The 18,692-nt window shown below is 41.1% G+C and overlaps 1 protein-coding gene across 2 annotated transcripts in view; it reads left to right on the top strand.

Moving 5' to 3' along the window:
* The first annotated feature begins 520 nt into the window (after positions 1 to 520).
* ANTXR2 (anthrax toxin receptor 2) overlaps positions 521 to 18,692 on the top strand; it is a 100,253-nt gene continuing 82,081 nt past the window's right edge. For both annotated transcript variants that reach the window (XM_014938363.1, XM_014938362.1), the window contains exons 1-6: positions 521 to 622; positions 3,518 to 3,589; positions 10,153 to 10,234; positions 11,271 to 11,378; positions 11,476 to 11,544; positions 12,356 to 12,436. In XM_014938363.1, coding sequence (XP_014793849.1) covers positions 3,525 to 3,589; positions 10,153 to 10,234; positions 11,271 to 11,378; positions 11,476 to 11,544; positions 12,356 to 12,436 — 405 coding nt within the window. In that variant the 5' untranslated portion in view covers positions 521 to 622; positions 3,518 to 3,524. The remainder of the gene's footprint in view (positions 623 to 3,517; positions 3,590 to 10,152; positions 10,235 to 11,270; positions 11,379 to 11,475; positions 11,545 to 12,355; positions 12,437 to 18,692) is intronic.

Below are 18,692 nucleotides of genomic sequence, written 5' to 3'. Positions count from 1 at the left end.
CGTCGGGGCCGCCGCGGGGCTGAGGGGGCCGCGCGCGCCGCGCCGGCCGTTAGGGGCTAACGGTCGCCGCGAGCGAACGGCCGTTACGGGCTAACGGCCGCCGCCGGGGGCTCGCAGAAAGTTTAGGTCCATCGCCGCGGGCCTGGCCGCCCCCCCCCCCCTCCGTGTCCGCGGAGAGGGTGAAGCCGGCGGGAGGAGGGCTTCGAGGGGAGGGGGGGCGCGTTCTGACAGAACACGGGGCGACATTTTTGAGGCACCCCCTTCCCCCCGGAGCTGTCGATCGCCCCGTTTTTGGGGTGAAGGGGGCGGGTAGCGGACGGCCGCAGCCCGGGTGCCGTCCTGGGGGCAGGGAGCGACGTGCGTGTGAGCGCGGGGGCCGTGCCGTGGGCTTCACCGACCGCCCGAGTAGTGCCGAGCCGGGATTGCTGCTCCCTCGACATAATTCAGAAAGCAAATGGTCCTGTATTGTCTAGTTGCTCACCGACTGTAACCCTTCCTTCTCTGGCTTCCTTAAATAAGGCCTGCTAACGTGCTTTTGTTTTCTTTCCAGATCGGGGAGCGTAGCACAGAACTGGCACGAAATATTTGATTTTGTACAGCAGCTGACAGAGAGATTTGTGAGGTGGGTTTTGCTCCTTGTGACATCTGTACTTCTGGGATGCGCTGAAAAAAGGGCCATGCTTTTATACGCTTGGTAGATATGTTTCACAAATAACGGTTTGGTTTCTAGTGCTCAAATTGGTGAAAAACATCGGAAACTTTTACTTTGTTTTCTCATGTTTGGAGTTCAATTAAAAGGTGGCAATATACATCTTTAGCTGCTTAATCTCTGAAATTACTCTCAGATGTGATTTGACGATTTTTTAAAACTTTTTTTTCCCAGAAGCCACATGCCTCATTTCTGAGAGAGTACTTGTATATTGCTTTTAGAGATCTATGGAAAGAAGACAATCTGAATACATATCTCTCTATATGTAAAAGGAAGGGAGTATCTTTCAAGATCAAACATACAGGAAGTTTATGCCATGTTAAGGGTATATTTGTTGTACATCTATGTAATCAACTTTGTAACTGGCTAACAGTATTGTCTGGCAAGTACTGCTGCCACAGAAACGGCTGCTGTAAATACCGGCTAACTGTACAAACAGCTGAGGATGCTTTTAAAGGAAAACAGGCTAAAACAAAGGGAGCCCCCCCCAACCACTCAGACATAGATGTTGTGATAGTTTTTGCTAAGGAAAATAAAGTGCTTCGCTTCCTAATAAAGGGATACAATTAGGCTTGCATAATTAAATATTGCTTACCTTCATCTTGTAAAAAGCAAATCTTCTGGAAACCAAGTAGGTGACACAAGCTTTTAAAAGTTATTTTGTAAGCTCTAGAATTAAAAAAAAAAAAAAAAAAGAAGCCTGAGGATACCAAAGCAGCTCTTCTTCACTTCTTTTTGGTGAGAGGTAAAAAAATACATTTGCCCCCACAGAAAGAATGAGGCTTGTTCGGTGTAAATCTTTCAGTTCATCATCTTTTACAGCCAAATGGCACTCCCTCTTGCAGTGGTTGTTGTGTAGCGGTCTGGCTGCATTATCTGAAATAAAGCTATGGAATTCTGCTGAGCTTTCCCAGCAAGGGAGGATCAATCGTGTTGCAGAGCCAGACAGGCTAACGTGTGAGCATCTTGCTCGGTGTGCAGGTGCTGAGCGCTCAGCCTTATGTGGGGCAAACCCTTCACAGCATGAGGGCTGCTGGGCTTCTGTGGGAGTCTGAGCAGGACATCCCTAACGGGGCTGGAGTGCCCCTGAAGGATGGTGAGGCTTTGTCCTGCCTTCTGGCCTCAGTACACTTTCAGAATAGGGCATGGAGCTCTTCAGTCTTGCCCTTTCTTAGATGGAAAAGAGTAGTTGTGGGAAGAAGGCAAAGAACCAATTTGTAGCAGTTTCCTTCAGTCCTCACCTGAAGAACTGATTCCTGGCAACGCATCGCTCTCCGGTTTGACTGTAACATGCACGTTTGCAGTGATAGCACTGTGTGCTCACCATCTTGGTTCTGAAGGGCCTGTGCCTGGTGGGGCCGTCAGGTGCATTCATATGATCCTTCTTCATCATCTGAGTGCTGGGAGAGTGGAACAGAAACGGCATGTCTTGTGAAGAGCACAGTTTTGTGGCTGTCCTAAAGACAAACCATAACGTTGAGGTTATCATGCACTGAGAGTTGCATCGCAAATAGGGAAGTCTCATATTACTTGGACGAGGCAGTGATGTAATTACCAGAGATGGGGATTGCAAGTACTTGTGTTTTGTTTGGCAACTGCTCATGGCAACTAAGAAGATAGATAATGCCACGATTTAGATCACAAAAAATAATTTAGAGCATCTCTGATTTTTGTAATCAGAGCCTTAACAGATAGACTGCAAGACCAGATCTTAAATCCAAGATCTGTGCAGTTTGTGCAAAGACTTGCCCAGTGCTTATATTTCCATGACGTCAATAATTTTAAGTTGCATCATTGGCATAAGTGAACTGAAAAAGTATGGTCATTCATCTTTACAATGTAGTGTTACGTCTTTACTAACATTAACTTGATTAATTAATATCGATACAGCTATGCATTGAATTATAGAATTACTGAATATGTTGAAATTGTCATTAATGAAATTTTAAAGCAGGTAAGAGAGATATTGTTACAACTTACCTTTGGACAGTTACTGTCTTGGGCTTCCAGAGTATCAGTTCTTACGCATTTTCCACTGATAGTTAGATTAATTCCTCTTAATCTTGTTGGAAGAGTCAGGTGGGACTCTAACAAAAAAACCAGAATTTCTTAATAAAATAAAATCATACAATATTGCTTTTTATAATGGCATCTCCCCGGATACTTTTATGAAAGTTGATCTTAAACATCACAACTCTGTGTTACTGAAACAAAAACATGCTAATTCTGAAAGAGTTTATTCTGCTGCTTTTTTAGAGATGCATCACTTGGAGGGCACTGTTTCTTTGACCCTGATGATTTTATGAACAAAAAGCACAGTTTGAAATTTACATTGTGTCAAGATCAACCTTTAAAAAGGGGAAACTGGCTTTTGAATGTGTCCATATTTAATACCCAGAAGCAAGAGCATACCCTGAGTCTATGTCCCTGACTTATTTTGACACCCCTGACCACAAAAATATAAAAGGATGTGCTACCGTCAATACATTGGTAGATCACAACCTCTGAAGTTCACTTTCAGTTGGGTCGCATGAGATCTGAGCTGGTAAGCTCAGCATGTCTTAATCTGGAGTCTAGTCAAGCAAGAAAGAATAATAATTCTGCTACTTCATTCTCAAAGCATCAGAGTAAGGAGAAGATGGGCAGAAATCCATTAATTCCTCTCTCATTCTGGGTTTGTAGTTCAAGAGTATGTTCTTTGGAAGCTAGAGGACAAAGATGATACTAATGAAGCATAAGTGAAATGCTGTGCATCTGTACATTTCTTTTCATTTGTCTAAAATGTATTTTTTTTCCTCTTTCTAAAAGCCCCAAGATGAGATTATCATTTATCGTGTTTTCCACCCGAGCACACGTCATTCTGCCATTAACTGGAGACAGGTTAGTGCGCTGGTTTTTTAATTCTCCCTCCTCCCCGCCAAGGGCTTTTATTTATTAAATCAGAGGAACAGTAACAGATACCAAACAATAACTGATACCTTTAAGTGGTGGCCAGTCATGAAGCCTCCGTGCAGAGCTGGATTTAATTTTGTGAAGATCTCAATGGATAGACTAGTAAAAAAGGAAGAAGAATAATGGGAAATACATTTTCGATGTGAACTGTGCCATTGCATTGCAGAAAAACTACACATAATGTTTTCATCTCTGCATGACTGCAACTATCTTGGCACAGTAGAAGAAATGATTCTTGCTTTTACTTTTGTAAAGCAATGTCTGTAAATAAGTCTTCAGTATTTTTTCATGTCTAGGTAAAGCATACAATGGTAAGTTAATGTTTCCCATAATCTCACAGAAGGTAGGTATTTAATTTTGTATTTTCAAATCACGACTTCAAAATCGGTTGTAGACAGTGGAGTTGGTGTCACTGCAAAGGTGTGAGATCTTTCTGGCGCAGTGATGGTGTACAGATGTGCCTGAACTCTTCCTTTAGGTTGATGTTTTCAGAGGCAATGGAATTCAAGGCTGCTCACTCGGATTTCTAATTTTTTTTTTTTTTTGTGGTTGGACTCAATGATCTCAGAGATCCCTTCCAGCCATGAATATTCTGTGATTCTGTAAAGCAAATAAGGATTAGGAGCTAGGATGGACTGGAGGAAACAGAAGCAGAAAAACAGGTAGAGAAGAGGTTGTTGCAAAATTTACTACTAAAATCACAGGTATTGGAAATCGGTATTATGGAGTTGGTGCTTTCAGCAAAGGACAGTTGTGCTGTCACCAGAGTCCTTCAATAGCCTTTCAGCCTTGTCAAAACCAACAAGACCTCCTCTCTCCCTTCTGTCCAGAACCTAGCTGCACTGCACAGCTGTTGGGATTTTGAATGTGGATTTTAAATCCACTTTGGAATAATTTTAACAACCATTTCAAATAATACATAATAGCAAGTACAAGACTTACTGAAGAGACCTGTCATGGGCAGCAGACAAATGTGTCACACTACAGAAATGCACGCTGACATCCTAGAAGTAGGATGTTTAAAGACCCAATTACAAGCCCCTCCTGTTTTAGCATTTAAAAGAGTGGTCTGACTTGCGAATGGCCAAGTTTTTAGTTCCCCCCACCCGCAACTTGGATACTGCATCTGCTCTCTGCAGGGAGAGACAAGGTTATGAGCCATTTTTCCAGATGGCTTAAGAGAGGTCAGGAGAGGACACTTCAGCCTGTTCCAAGGACTGATGAAGTCAATGAGATCCTTTCTCTCGATTTCAATAGGCCCTTAAATCCTTGTCAGTGGCCTATTCCTTATCAAGCAGGCAGAGTCAGCCTGACAGCATACAGACCACTTGGAATGCTTGGCCAGGACTCTGCAACCCCGCCACGGAAACACAAGTGCCTTTTTCATTGCATGGCTGTGGCACACTGTAACCTATAGAAAAAGAACCACATTTTTTTTTTCGGAAGCCTCGTTTAAAGCATAGGAAGAACGCTTTTGAGTTCTGGTGAGTTCCTTTGTAGGACTTTTCTTTAATGCAGGGTTTGCTGATGCTTTTATGAACGTCGTAGGGGAAAGGAAATTACTACTGTTATTGTTTAGGAGGAATTAAAAGGAGAATGAAGAAGACATTAGTAACTGTGACCATATGTACATAGGTAAGATTGGGTAGATACAGTTGGAGCAGCTGTCCTTTTAAATATTAAAGAAGTCAACAGAGGAAAATGACTTAGACTACCTAACTCTCATTGTTGCAAACAGAAGATGAGGTTGCTAAGTACAGTGCAGTTCTGGGGATGGGTGTGTATGTGACTATGAGTTATGGCTTTGGTTTTTTTATGTGCATTTGGGACTTGCAGGGATGTTTTTCCCCTTGCTTACTTGCTAATTCGCAAACGCCAGGAAACCATAATTCAATCCCAGCAGCTAGTTCAAAGTAGGGAAGTATTTTTTGTTTTGAAAGCCTTAGGCTTCTAATTGTTTGTACAAAGTTCTTGCTGATTTTTACTGCATAATAAAGCTGTGGATATAAAGAAACCCACACCATAGCACCAAAGCCCCCAGCTTACCAAATATTTTGTGACTATGAGCAGTGCTATGTGAATATCTCTGAAAACAGAAGTCACTGTTAACCACAGTATACACAATGCTATAATAAATACATAGAATAAAAATAACACCCAGATGGAAAAGACTTCTCACAATGGTTATATCCCATTTTCGAGATACATGTTTCCCCTGTGAAGTTTAGCTGGAAACTATATACTAAGTGGTAAACAAAAATTTATGCATTCACATTTGGGGCTTAGTTTTGCTGCTAGTTTTGAGAAATGAGTTGTTTGGAAAAGTAGATAAGCTTACGGATATCATCCAGATGGCAGGATATCTTCTGCATTCTCTTTTGGCCAACTGCATGCTGGCCAGCAGAATTTCTGGTTTCTGTAAACCTGCTTCTGCAGCATTTGACCAGTGTACATGGCCAGGACTAGCCCTGCTGACTCTGCTTGGGTGAAACTCCTGTTGGAGCTAAAGAAAGATCACATTAGTTAAGGTGGAAAAATAGGACACTTAAGTACCTGGTAAATGACCAACGGTACCTTACTATGCTTATCCATAGTCTGGTGGAGTTCACTGACTATTCCTTTATTGCACAGAGACATGTAGTCTAGCAAGACATTTATGCATTTTGAGCCTCAGTCACGTGACCTAACCCTGTGCTTTGGTTCAAGAAACTTGCCAAAATAGAGCCATCTGCAGAAAGCGTGTTCTGCTGTGTGTATAAAGTACAGCAAAGTCAGCTACTTACGTGTTTTCCATCTGGAGCCCATGCAGGAGACCTAAAGTTTGAAACACAATAGTTATTATAATTGTACTGAGCCCCCTGTAGTATTTGAGAGGTGTAGAAAGCAGGAACCACCTCCAAATTATGCCCTGGGGGAGACTGATGTGCAGGATTTACTTTCACCAGTATGACAGTTCTGTTTGTTAGGGATGTAACTATCCCAGTTTTTGTTAAAGAACACTTCCCCCCCGCCCTTTGTTTCACTACACCTTTGTGCTTTTTCTTGTTTATTAAACTTCCTTCTTAGCAGCAAAACCGAAGTACCTGTTTTGTTTGCCTTTTTTGTTAGAGATGAAGTACGTTGCCTCGCAGGTGCATAGCCTCCTTCCTGATGATAAATACACGCTCATTGGGAAGCACACTTTCCCTGCCAGCGCTCATACTCTCAACACACTGAAAAACTATTCAAGATTCCAGCACTTCAGTAGGTAGAATGCAACATGGAAAAGAAAGATAAGATACTGTGCCCCATCCAGAAGATCTAAGAACACTAGTACTTAAAACTGCATAGATTCTGATGGAGACTCAGTACTGGTTGTGGCCCTGTCTACGCAAGGAAACAAGGCGATGCCTTAACAACTGACCACTTAGCTGCTGACAACACTGTTTTTAGCATTGTGTCAATTAAACTTACTTCAAGAGGTAATACTAAACAGTGATGAAAACAGTGTCTGTTGAGTCACCTAGATAAAAGCTTGCTGCTTGGTGCCACAGAGCTTGTACAGAGAAACCTCTCCTGTGAACAGCTGATAGTTGCCTTGGCATAATTCAGACTTGGAAAGCACATAGTTATATTTAGACCTGAAAGTAACAGCCAAACTGTGGAGAATTCTCAGGTAAGGAGAGGTTGCTACATTTTAGTTTATGTTAAATTGATTTCTTCAGTTGTTTGCAAAGCTGGGCTGCTTTGTAATCTCTCTTTACTAAATGTTTTCAATTCTAAATTTAGTTCTGCAGTGCCCTGCCTTGGGGAGGCACTGAAAGTCCAAGACAAGCTCAGTGTAGACTTTGGCTCGTGCAGGGAGCAGTGTTTGTAGATAAGCCTATAGGTCTTACGGAGTTGGCACAGCCTCCCTGATGGGAAACAAGCCCTCTGCAGCCCAGGTGTCTGGAGCTGCTGCCAGGTCCTGCTCCCCGAGACAGAGCCCAGCAGAGCTCCCCAGAGAGGTGGGAGCAGTGGGTGCTGCCCAGGCTGCCATCAGAACCGCCCCCCACCTGAGCCAGGCTGTGATTACGCCTGCAGCCCCTCGCTTATGGACTAGCTGGAAAGAACCCACTGACCAAAAGGGCAGAGAGCTGGTAGCCATGGGTGTGTTTGCCTGCTGCTTCTGGAATAATTATCTGAAGTAGTTACAAATCTTAAAAGAGAGAACAGATAGGGTAGCTATTAAAATTTAGATGTGCCTTTTCTAAAAAACAGAGGGCTGATGCAGCGCATATGCTGAATAGGGAAGAGATATTAAATTTCTACTCATTCAGCCCAAACACAGGCTGCAAGTTGCTGATTTTGTTTTGCCTTTTCCACCTCCCTCCCTTGTCTGACTTAAACCATGAAGCCCATGGCCCTTCAGCCTATATCACTGTTAGTGAACTGTACCATGGCAGTGTCCAGACACCCAGACTGAGGTCATGGGTCTGTTATTATGGTACAGATGAATTTTTTAAGCCAGAACTTCTCTGTGGATTTTTGTGGCTACAAAAAATTATTATAGAAACTAGAGAAAGGAGAGTTTTGAGAGTGCTGAAGACCGTGAATGAGGGTAGTGCTATGACTGGTAGACTAAAGAGAGTTCCCCTTACCAAAATGGTGCAGGGCTCCTGTGCCCACCCTCCAAACTGGCTGGGTGCAAGTCTTAGCATGACTGGACTAACCTCTCCTGCTGGCCAGGGGGGCTCGTTTGCTGGGGCCCAAAGTCCTGCACCCACATTGCCTTGGGACATCCAGACCAGGAGGTGCTTGTACCTGACCAGCTTGGAGCACGGGTGGAGCTTGTTCACATCTGTCTGGGCCTGTCTCCTACAGATGTGCCCCAAGGGATAGCAAAAAGCTCATGCTGCTGAAGATTTTCCTGGAACCCCTTGTAGGCCTGGAAAAAACAGAGATTTTTGTGCGACCGGGTCGCAAGACATTTTAGATAAATAAAACTGAACTGATTGTACAAAAGCTATTTTTGCAAAATGAAATCTGTTTCAGAAAACTGGGACTTCAGTTGCTGTTTGTTTCTTGGCAGCAGAACACTAACGCCTGTGATGTGCTGCCACTCATTTCTGGCAAGCACTAAGTATGCGGTTTATAATCTGCACTCATACATAATCAGTTTCAAGTTGTTTCTTTAGATGCTGAATGTAAAATATTTGGATCAAACAGATTGTATTATCTTACATAACTTGTTCTCTTCCATATATTCAATGCCACATTACGCTCTTCTTTTACTTCCCCCCCCCCTCCCCAATTGTATCGGTTGATCCTGTGATTGGGAGCTTATTACAGCTATGGATTGTGCTTTGGAACAGAGCTTCTAAACATAGAGGAAGCCCATCAGTGGAACAAATGATTAGTGGGTGGCATTCAGGCAGAGCGGCATATGCATTCTTTCTCATTTGGTTTGCCCTAAGGAAAGCTTTCACGCAGCCTGCAATGTATTTTCCCTCCATCTCCTCACCCCTGCTGGTTTCCTTTGTCACCTATATTTGTTATAGTGTTCTATATATTCTGGCCCAAATTTTTTCCCTACTTAGTTTTCACTTGTCTTTTTCTAGCACAGCTTTCCATGGGGTTCACTGGAGCTTTGCTTGCCTAGGAATTAACAACTTCCAGATCTGATTATTTCAGTAAAGTCTCTCCACCTTTTTTCCCTCCCCACTCATACTGGTTTCACTGGAAATAATTCTTTTGTGCTACCTACCAGCTTTCCCAGTCTTACCATCATATTTAAGTGAGCATTTTGCAATCAAAGATAGATTAATTTAAAGGCCTATGAGAAATCGTGGCACAAACTTATATCATCTTGTTAAATATAAATGAACTGTGACCTCTATAAGTGTGATGTCTTGCCAAAGGTCACACAGAAAGGTAGTGACAGCCAAAAATTAAAAAACCCTGTCCTTAATAATCCTAGTCCCTTTCCTTGAATAAGTGTCTTGCAAATGTTGCATTTGCCTATTGATAGTTATTTTTTAAGGGAGAAGACTTTAATTGTTGCATTTCTGTCATACCACATTAAATACCTGCATATTGACCTGGAAGATTTCTCTAGAAATAGAACTACTATTTTAGGGGATTTCTTTTTTAATTGAAGTGTGATTGGAAGGGAAGTTGGTTTAATTTAGCAAAGTAGACTTAGTACAGAAGAATTTCCACTGGGCTATTTAATGCTGAAGTTTTGCCACTTTTTTTCCAGTATTTGCTCTGTCTGAAACATTTTACTTGATTCTCGCTCTTTGACTCACTGAGGCATATTGTGTTATTTAGGTCTAAAATATCTGTTACCACAGTGCTGCTTCCGTTGTGAATACAAAATCTGCCTCCGCATGGTGTCTTAGTAAAATGCTATATTTTACAGATTTTAATTTCAGATCTCCTTTATGACAAACATTAGTTTTTCTATCAATAAACTAACCCCTCGTCCCACCTCAAATCACGCTAACAGTCTTCTGCCTTTTTGGTTTCAGAGAGAAAATCAAGAAAGGTCTTAAGGATTTGGAGGAGGTAAAACCAGCAGGTGACACATATATACATGAAGGATTACAACAGGTAGATTTTACTCATCTCTTGCAGTGAAGATATCCTCTGTTCTCACCCTTTGGATAACAATAACCACCTGTAACATACATGAATTAATGGCATGCCTCAGTCTGTTAGGAAACCAGAAAGATTTCAGTGTAAGTGGTCCCAAGATGGCCCAGATACTATGCAAACCCCATGCAGAAGACTAGCCATCACACAAAATTGCCATATGGAATTTCTTTGACTCAATCATTTGCAGTAGAGAGCGGTTCTTTGTTGTGAATTTAACAGTTAACACAGCATACCAATTACATGGTAAATAGTCACACACAGCTTAGTAGAGCTCCAAGTCTAACAGTGCCTTCTAGAGCACGTGCTTATGGAGAGTTTAGTGCACAGATCAGCATTTTCAAGACAAATGGTCTTAATTTTGGACTATGTTAATTATTGAGTTCCCAACTGCTTGTATTTTCTTGAGATGTACAGTTAAAGTATACTTTGTGATTGTGCTGAAAGACTCAGGCCTTGAAGGTGAGGGATAAATTAAGGATCTGCACTTTCACTGTTAGGGATAGAAACTCAGTTTTTTCCTTTCTGTCTATGGAACCAGGTTTGCAATTGTGATCTGTGGGCTGAAAAGCTAGGCAAACAGAAGTTTGTTGCCATTAAAAAAATACTTTAGTTTCAAGCCATTCTTTTTATATCTTGGAACTTACTGACTGGCATTTGAAATCTAGGGGGTAGCAAAGGAAACCTTATGGTGGATCTAAAGAGAAGCGAGCTTCACAACTTGGAGAGAATTTATCCTGAAAGAATCAAGTGTTTCCAAGGGTCGATCAGTTAATGACCCCAGCACTTCGGAGATGGGCTCACTGGTGACTGGAAAATACTGATGAATGATTTCCTTGTTAGTAGTGAGTTAAAGGGGGCAGAGGACTGTCACAAGAGATGGGTTTGAAGATGAGGCTGAATGTTATTTCAGATGCTATATTGACTTAGAGGATGTATCTTGGTAAAAAGTTCAGGTGTAATTTTAAGCTCGATAAATATTTTCTGTTTTCAGGCCAACATGCAAATTGCGAATCAAGGAGCCTCAAGGTTTTCTAGTATTATCATTGCATTGACAGACGGCAAGCTAGATGGCCAGGTTCCCTTGTATGCAGAGAAAGAGGTGAGCTCTGGGTGAAAATACATGTTACATTCTACAGAATTTGGGTGTTGTCTGTTGAGTGAAAAAATTCTTATTCCTCTGTTCTATTCTGGGGCAGGCAAAAAAATCCAGAGAGCTGGGAGCCAGAGTTTACTGTGTTGGTGTCCTTGATTTTGTACAAGAACAGGTAAGAACATTATTATTTTAGATTACTAGGGAGTATCTTGTCACAGGGTTCTCTACAGTTAAGTAATATAGAAATTAATTTTACTTACATTAGACAGTATAATGTCTCCTTTGTCTCAGGAAGCAGACACTCAGATGTGTAGATAGACATAAATAGAGTGTGTGGGTGTCACTTCCATTACTGAGAAGACCCCTCGGAAATACCCTTGCTAACTGGTAGCTGCCAGCAGGAAAGGAGAACCACTTTCATTACGATGACAACCAGATTAGGCTACAGGTCGCATCAACAGAGTAGCTGTAGACAAGCTCCAAGCAGCATGTATAACAGCCTTGGGATAAGAAAAAGAAAGAAGTATCCTTCATTGACTGAAAGCTCTTCTGGAGTTGCTACATCATATTGAAGGCTCTAGCTACCCTTGTAATGTGAAAGTGACTGAAACGGAGAAGTATGGAAAAGACTCTTTACTACAGAAGGCACTGCTCTTTAATGGAAGGCAGAACAAGCAGGGAAAGTAATTCTGAAACAAGTTACAAAATTGCTGCCAAGATACAGGCCCTAAAAGGTTTACTTAGTGTGGTAGTTTGACAGGATGGCTAGCCGCTGTACCATTTCGTTACTGCAGTAGGTTGTAGGATGTCCTCCCATTTAGAAAAGTCATAGTTAGGTGAGAGGGAAATAAAAATTTTCCTTCGCTTTGCGAGTTGATGGGAGTTGTTTTTAGACATCCATTTACATTTTAAGGGTGAAAAGCAGCCTGACGAATTTAGTTTGCCAAATGATTCACATGTTTGCATGTGTTCTCTCTCCAAAGCTTGAAAGAATTGCTGACACAAAAGAGCAAGTCTTCCCTGTCACTGGAGGATTCCAAGCACTTAAAGGGATAATAAATTCTGTGAGTATCAGGCAATAAGCTTAACATTTCCTCAAGATTACAGCATACTCTCCACTCCCACTTACTTTTCCAGGCAAAATTGGTTCCTAAATCAGTAATTGCAATATATTAAATTCTTTCTTCCTTCTCTTAGAGATGTAGTTCTGTAAATGAATGTTGCCTGCCACTCCTGCAATTATTCATGCTCAAACCCTGTGTGGAGTGTGAGGACTCCATACATGTATGGCAAGTTTTAGGGGGATTCATTGAGAAATAGCTGCTATAGATCTAGCCTGAAAAAAAAAAAATAAATGTTACTGTGGGAGAGTTGAGAACAATTGGTTAAAATCATTAGGAATGAGTGCAATTTAGGAATTGTCCAAATCTTCATACACAGAGAAGCATTCTAAATACAGTTTAGCCTTGACTTCCACCACTTGTTTTCCCAGTAAGACTTTTAGTGCCTTTTTTCCAGTGTGCCATGAGAATCTCCCATTGGTGAGGTGAGGCCATTTAACTGATTACTGTGATTTGCAAGAAAGCAAAGCAAGAGGAGCATTTTGGTTGGGATCAGTGGCTTGACAGTATTTTATCTGTGCATCAAGAAGACACCTTCGGTTGTGGGGACCTCGTTTATTTGCCTCATCCTAAACTAAAGGCTTTGTGTTCTATGCAAAGTTAACAGTGCTACTGCTGCGTGTAGGCAGGAAAATTGAAAAAAGCTTACTGTCAAAAGTCAAGTCAAAAGCAATAATGAAATGCTTTTTCTGAGAGAGATCCCACTATAATCCATTTCCCTTTCCGTCTTTTTTTTTTTAAATAAAGGATACTACTCACATACAGGATATTATGCAGCCATGAATTTATCACTTCCCTTGAGTAGTGTGTTTTTTGTGGAAGTTAATGTCATAATGAAACAACTTATTTTTCTTCTTGTTGCTTAAAATAAATGTAATTTCAGAATCTTCCTTGAGCATTCTAAAGAGATATAATCAATCTTTTCATGCAGTGACATTTATTTTTCTGAAAAGGCAGTACACCCCATGTGGTACTTCTTTTTTAACATCTTATTCTATGCCATTTTACAGACTTACAAGAATGAGTTATTCTGCTAGTGTGAAATCATGCAACATTGAAGCCACTAGTGATAGACTTACTTGTAAGAGCTGACTGTTTAACCCCAGTTGATTACATTAACTGTCCAAGGATACTGCATTTCAAAATGTGTATGTCAAGATAGAACTAGATGAAGGGGTAAAGACTTTTGCATTGGGAGTTTCCCCTCCAAGAAGGGTCACTGACCTGCAGATCAGACCCTTCTGAGGAGTCAGGTTTCTGCACTCTTCTTGCTCTTCGGGGAAGCAGCGGAGTATGGTTGCTTGCAATTTCAGAAGAGCTCAGCTTGAAGAGTCTGTAATTTAAACATGCAGAAGATTGGCATAACCTGTACCCCTATTGTCAGCCAAGGTAGTTTGGGGCAGTCTTTGACTAGCAGTAGTGCCAGTCTGCCTCTTTTGTACTTTCCAGCAGCTTTCAAGCACCTCCACTTTTTTGGTGGGCAGAGCAAGGGAAACTTTTTGGAAGAGATTCGGCAGATGGTGTTTGCATGAGCCTCAATCCAGCTTCTTCTGGCACTTGTGAAAAACCTGAGTGTAAAAATCCCAGGTTTGTGCATATCATAGCTGTAGAGCAAGAAAAGATGCATATAATGGCAACACCTTGTTTGAAGATAACAGCTTGGCGCTGACAGGACTGTACAAAGCAAACTCCCAGTACAATGTTCTATGGTTCAAACCCATTGTCTGCTCCTTTAAACTGTGACTGAACAGACTGCAGCTGGAATAGACATTGCAACACTTGGCTTACTACATATGGCCATCAAGGCAGTGGAAAATGTTTTTGCTGATAAAAAAGAGAGAATGAGAAGGCCTTTCTGATATGAAACACATCAAATAATTTCAGTCTTAACCTGCATCAATCTCATTTGTTGGGATAAGGGGTCAAAGAAAGCCAGTGAATGGTAGAAGCCTGAATATTGCTTACAGCTTTCTGAAAAGCACTGAATCCAACTGGAATTTCATTTGGCTGTCAAGGCATTTGAAACTCTCCTTTTCGCTTCTCTAGTAAGCACACTGAATATATTTGTTGGAAGCAGTGGGAGAACAATACCGTGTCACTGTCCCTGTTTTACCACAGAGAGTGCATGGAAGCATCCATAGATAGTTGTGGTTCTTTAGAGATTTCCTGTGATAACTATAATTTTATGTTTCTCATTCCTGAAAGCATGTTTCTCCTTCTCTGTTGGAAATAATGCTTTTGTGCTACCCAGTGCAAAAAAAATTAGTGAAAAAAAAAAAAATTACCTAGAGGGTGGGCTTTTTTTTTTTTTTTTTAAATGCACGTGTGGTAGCTATATTAACATGATTTTTTGCTTAGCTGTAACTCAATTTTCTTTGGCGGGGTTTTGACTGATTGTGACAATTCACTGTCATTGCATTATAAGATTGATAAGCACATGTAATTGAACATGAAATAGTCAGTTTTCCTTTTTAGTCACAATTATAAATCCATTTTGGTTTACAAGTTAGCTAGAGAATACAAGCTCAAAGAGACACTGTCCTAAATGGGAAACCTGATTTCAAAACAGATGAAAATGAAATACCCACATCACAAGCATGCAGAAGTATTGCTCAAAGCGTGGTGTCAAAGGTGCAGTTGTGAAACCCTACATGAACATTGTTGAACACTTCTTGCTCAGAAAAAAATACATTTACAGAAATGGCAGCGACCCAGCAATAAAAAACTCTCAAGCAAAACTGTTCAGTAGGAATGGTTGGAGACCTGCTCAAAGCCTCCGCTACATTTATCTCTACTGGACTCAGCTGTGAAATATTTTAGCTTATGTGTTGTTACACTTCTAGCAAATTCCAGAAGAGATGAGCAGTTACTCTGCCTTTGTTCATGGAAAAAAACCATGATGAGCTTCATCATAAGAGTATGTGTTACTACCTGCTTCTGCAGTTGAGGTCTAAGCAATTATTCCAATTGATTTTCTTTAGACAGATATACAAAATATCTTTAATCATGGCCAGTGATTAACATTCAAGACAGTTGAAATCAACATTTAGAGAAAACCTAGCTCAGATGTTGAAAAGCTTGCACTGTGTTTTGACCTTCTTAGTTCAGATAAAATCCCAGTGATGTGATTAAGGATTTAGGCACCACTATTCTTTTGTGTTTCTGTTGAATAATATCAACTAATACTTCAAAACTCTGTAGAGTTCTGTGAAGAGGCAACTGTTTTGTGAAGTTTCCAGCTCTTCTGGCATTGCTAATATCTAGTTTTACAAAGTAGTAACTCAACAGCATTGTCAGGGTACATAAATCTAAGCAGAAGTCTAGACCTTAAAGTAAAAATGCTGAAGGCAAGTTATTATGCTATCAGGAACAGTTTACTGATGTAGTTTGGCTGATAATTACATGGAGTATGGCCTCATGAGCAAGCCATAGCAGTGCAAACTGTGAGGGTTTGGGAGCACACAATTTTATTTTGCCATGTGACAGTTTAGTACTGTATAGCGAAACCTGTAATTCTTTCCCTCCCTATATATGTTTTTTTTGTGTGTATGCGTGTATATCCATTTCCTGAAGAACTGTTGGGAATTTATCATTTACATTGTTAGATCCAAGTCAGTTTGCCATAACCAAACCAGCACCTTCTACCTGGCTTTGGGGGAGCGTTGGGGAGGCTGCACAGCTCTGGATAGAAGGGTGCTGAGCTGTAAGCACGCAGTCTGTGAGCAAGCTAACTCAAGAGTGCCTCACTTGCATCCAACCAGATATTGTCCTGAACCAGCACTTTCATTGGGAGAAACTGTGGAAACTTTGTGCCTATTAAATAGCTCAGTCAGACTCACAATTTCCCCAAGGGCTCTGTTTCTGCAAGGTGACTAGAGACTGTGGGGCTGGCAGCCTTGAGTGCTGGATAATACCTCGGGGAAACTTTCCCCTGTAATGCAAAAACCAGTATTGGACTCCCTGTCAAGGAAGAGAGCAGAAGATGTTTGTATTGATAGAAGCAGGAAACGTTGCTGTTCTGAACACTGCCCATTTTAACTGTTTGGTTACTTAGGAAGTGATGAATCATGGAATAACGAGACAAAGCAATCAAATGAAGGAGCTGGGAGCCAAGGCACTGCTACTACTTGAATCAAACACATAGAATCTTTAGATAAGACATTATCTTTCCTAAGGCTGAAGTTTCTGTAATGTTCCCATAACACTCCACTGTAAATCAGTATGATGTTTTGTTTCCAATTTTTCCTATTATTTTTTCATGTGTTGCCCGCTTTCATGGCACGTTTCTGTGCATGTGCTTTGCACAGCTCAGCAAATCTGAATCGCTTTTATGTGCCATATTCTGAAAAAGAAAAGCAGTGAAAGATCCCTGCTTCCCCTTCCGCCTAAGCAAACACGAGTCCTGATTTGTGAGTGAAAGTTGCCTGTTGTGTCTGCAGGCAGAATCAGACAAGGCCTGTGCCTTTAGAAGTTATATTAATGGAACTCACTCTAGTAATGTTATTAGAGTGTGTGGCAGTTCTAAGTAGACTTAAACACATTTTTATACTAAAGTGAGTTGGCAGCACTTAGTACAGGAAGTTAAAATATATCTTGTACTTAAGAAACCCCACCAAAACTTATCAGATAAGAATACAGGAACTGATACATGCAGAACTTCAGAGGAAGTAGTCAGTTGAAAAAAAGTTCAGTCGAGAATAATTTTATCTTTAATTGTTAAAAAATTTCCTAAGAATTATATCAGGATTAGAAATAGAATTGTTAAGCTCTCTTTTTGTGTATTCATTTTGCAGATGCTCACCTTTTAATTGTTCATTTTATGTGGGAAAACCACCACTCTCTCTGTGAATCTCTGAGGCCTTCTGTGCTAGATGTGCTATCAGCAGCAGTTGCTGGGTCTAACCTGGCTTTGCACTGGGGTGATAGCGAGTTGTTAAACTCATAGGAGTCAATCAGCATCTCCCACTGCTACCTGCTCTAAGGCGACAGGACAGGGTGGCAGAGTAGAGTGGGAAACTTAACAACCACACCAGTTAGTGCTCCAAGGTTATACGTTCTGGTAGATGTGCAGTATCTCTGATGTGAACGGTTACTGAGCCTCTTCTGGCTAAACTGCTTGTGTCTTGGTGGCCAAGATGCAAGCAACTTGGTTATTCAGTGGTAATCAGGGACTACGTTATTTTAAAGTAGTCGATAGTTCTGCCCTGAGCCAGTCAGCTCACGAGAGCTGAAATTCCTTTCTAGTCTATCTTGCTTTGAGTATGCTGAATCCTCTCCCCCCTTTTTCCTTAAATGATGTCCCTCAGCTGCAGATGAGGGGAGGAGGGTCAGCCAACTGACTGCATGCTGTTAAGATTTTTCAAGAGCAAAATCAGCTTAAACAGTTCATTATCAATTATACATCAAGTTAATTGGATCATTTCCTGTAGGAAGAAAATATGCTCAGTTTATGCACTGGGAATCCAGGAAGTGAACTATTAAACATTTAAGGAGGTGGGGGGAGGAGAAATGCAACAAGTTATCATTAAAAGAATTATTCTGATTAAATCAGTCATCTTCTTTAATCCCCTTGGATGGTCTAATATTCAAGCTGCGGAGTGCAAGGTTTAGAACTAACGCTGTGCTGTTTTCCATGTGATTGAGACTGAGTAGATAGTTTTGGGAATTACTGTATGTAGTTGTTAAAAGGAATCAATGGCCTGGAATAGAATGCTTTCTGCTCTACCCTTCACTGCTGTGCAGCCCTTAATTTGACATTCTCTGACATATTACAAACCATATAATGTTCTCCAGGAGAACAGAGAGCTTGATAAGCCAGCAACATAACTGACATGGTTCCAGTTTGGGTGAGCATGCCTGTGCCTTGTGATTTGGATCTGACTTGTCAGCTCTCCCTGCATGGCTATCACTTCTGTTACATAAGGGATGCTGTAAAACTTGCTTAAAGTGAAGCACTCGTAAGTCCAAATGAAATCTCGTGTTTCCTTAGTGATAAGTTTCTTCTTTGAGCCAGATTTTCCTTACTAATTAAAAAAAAGCCCAAACAACTTTTTTCCTGTTTTGGAAAGTAACAGTTTGTCTTGATTCTTATTTACATTACTTGATAAGTAATGGGCTTAGGGTTGTTTTTAGTAATTTGAGGGTAAAGGTTCTGATGCTGTTAAGATACGCATCTCTTATGACCCACAGTTTTGTCATC

The sequence above is a fragment of the Calidris pugnax genome, unplaced genomic scaffold, assembly GCF_001431845.1.
Source record: "Calidris pugnax isolate Ruff unplaced genomic scaffold, ASM143184v1 scaffold72, whole genome shotgun sequence".
NCBI classification, from domain to species: Eukaryota; Metazoa; Chordata; class Aves; order Charadriiformes; family Scolopacidae; genus Calidris; species Calidris pugnax.
This window is presented reverse-complemented; position numbering and strand designations above follow the sequence as displayed.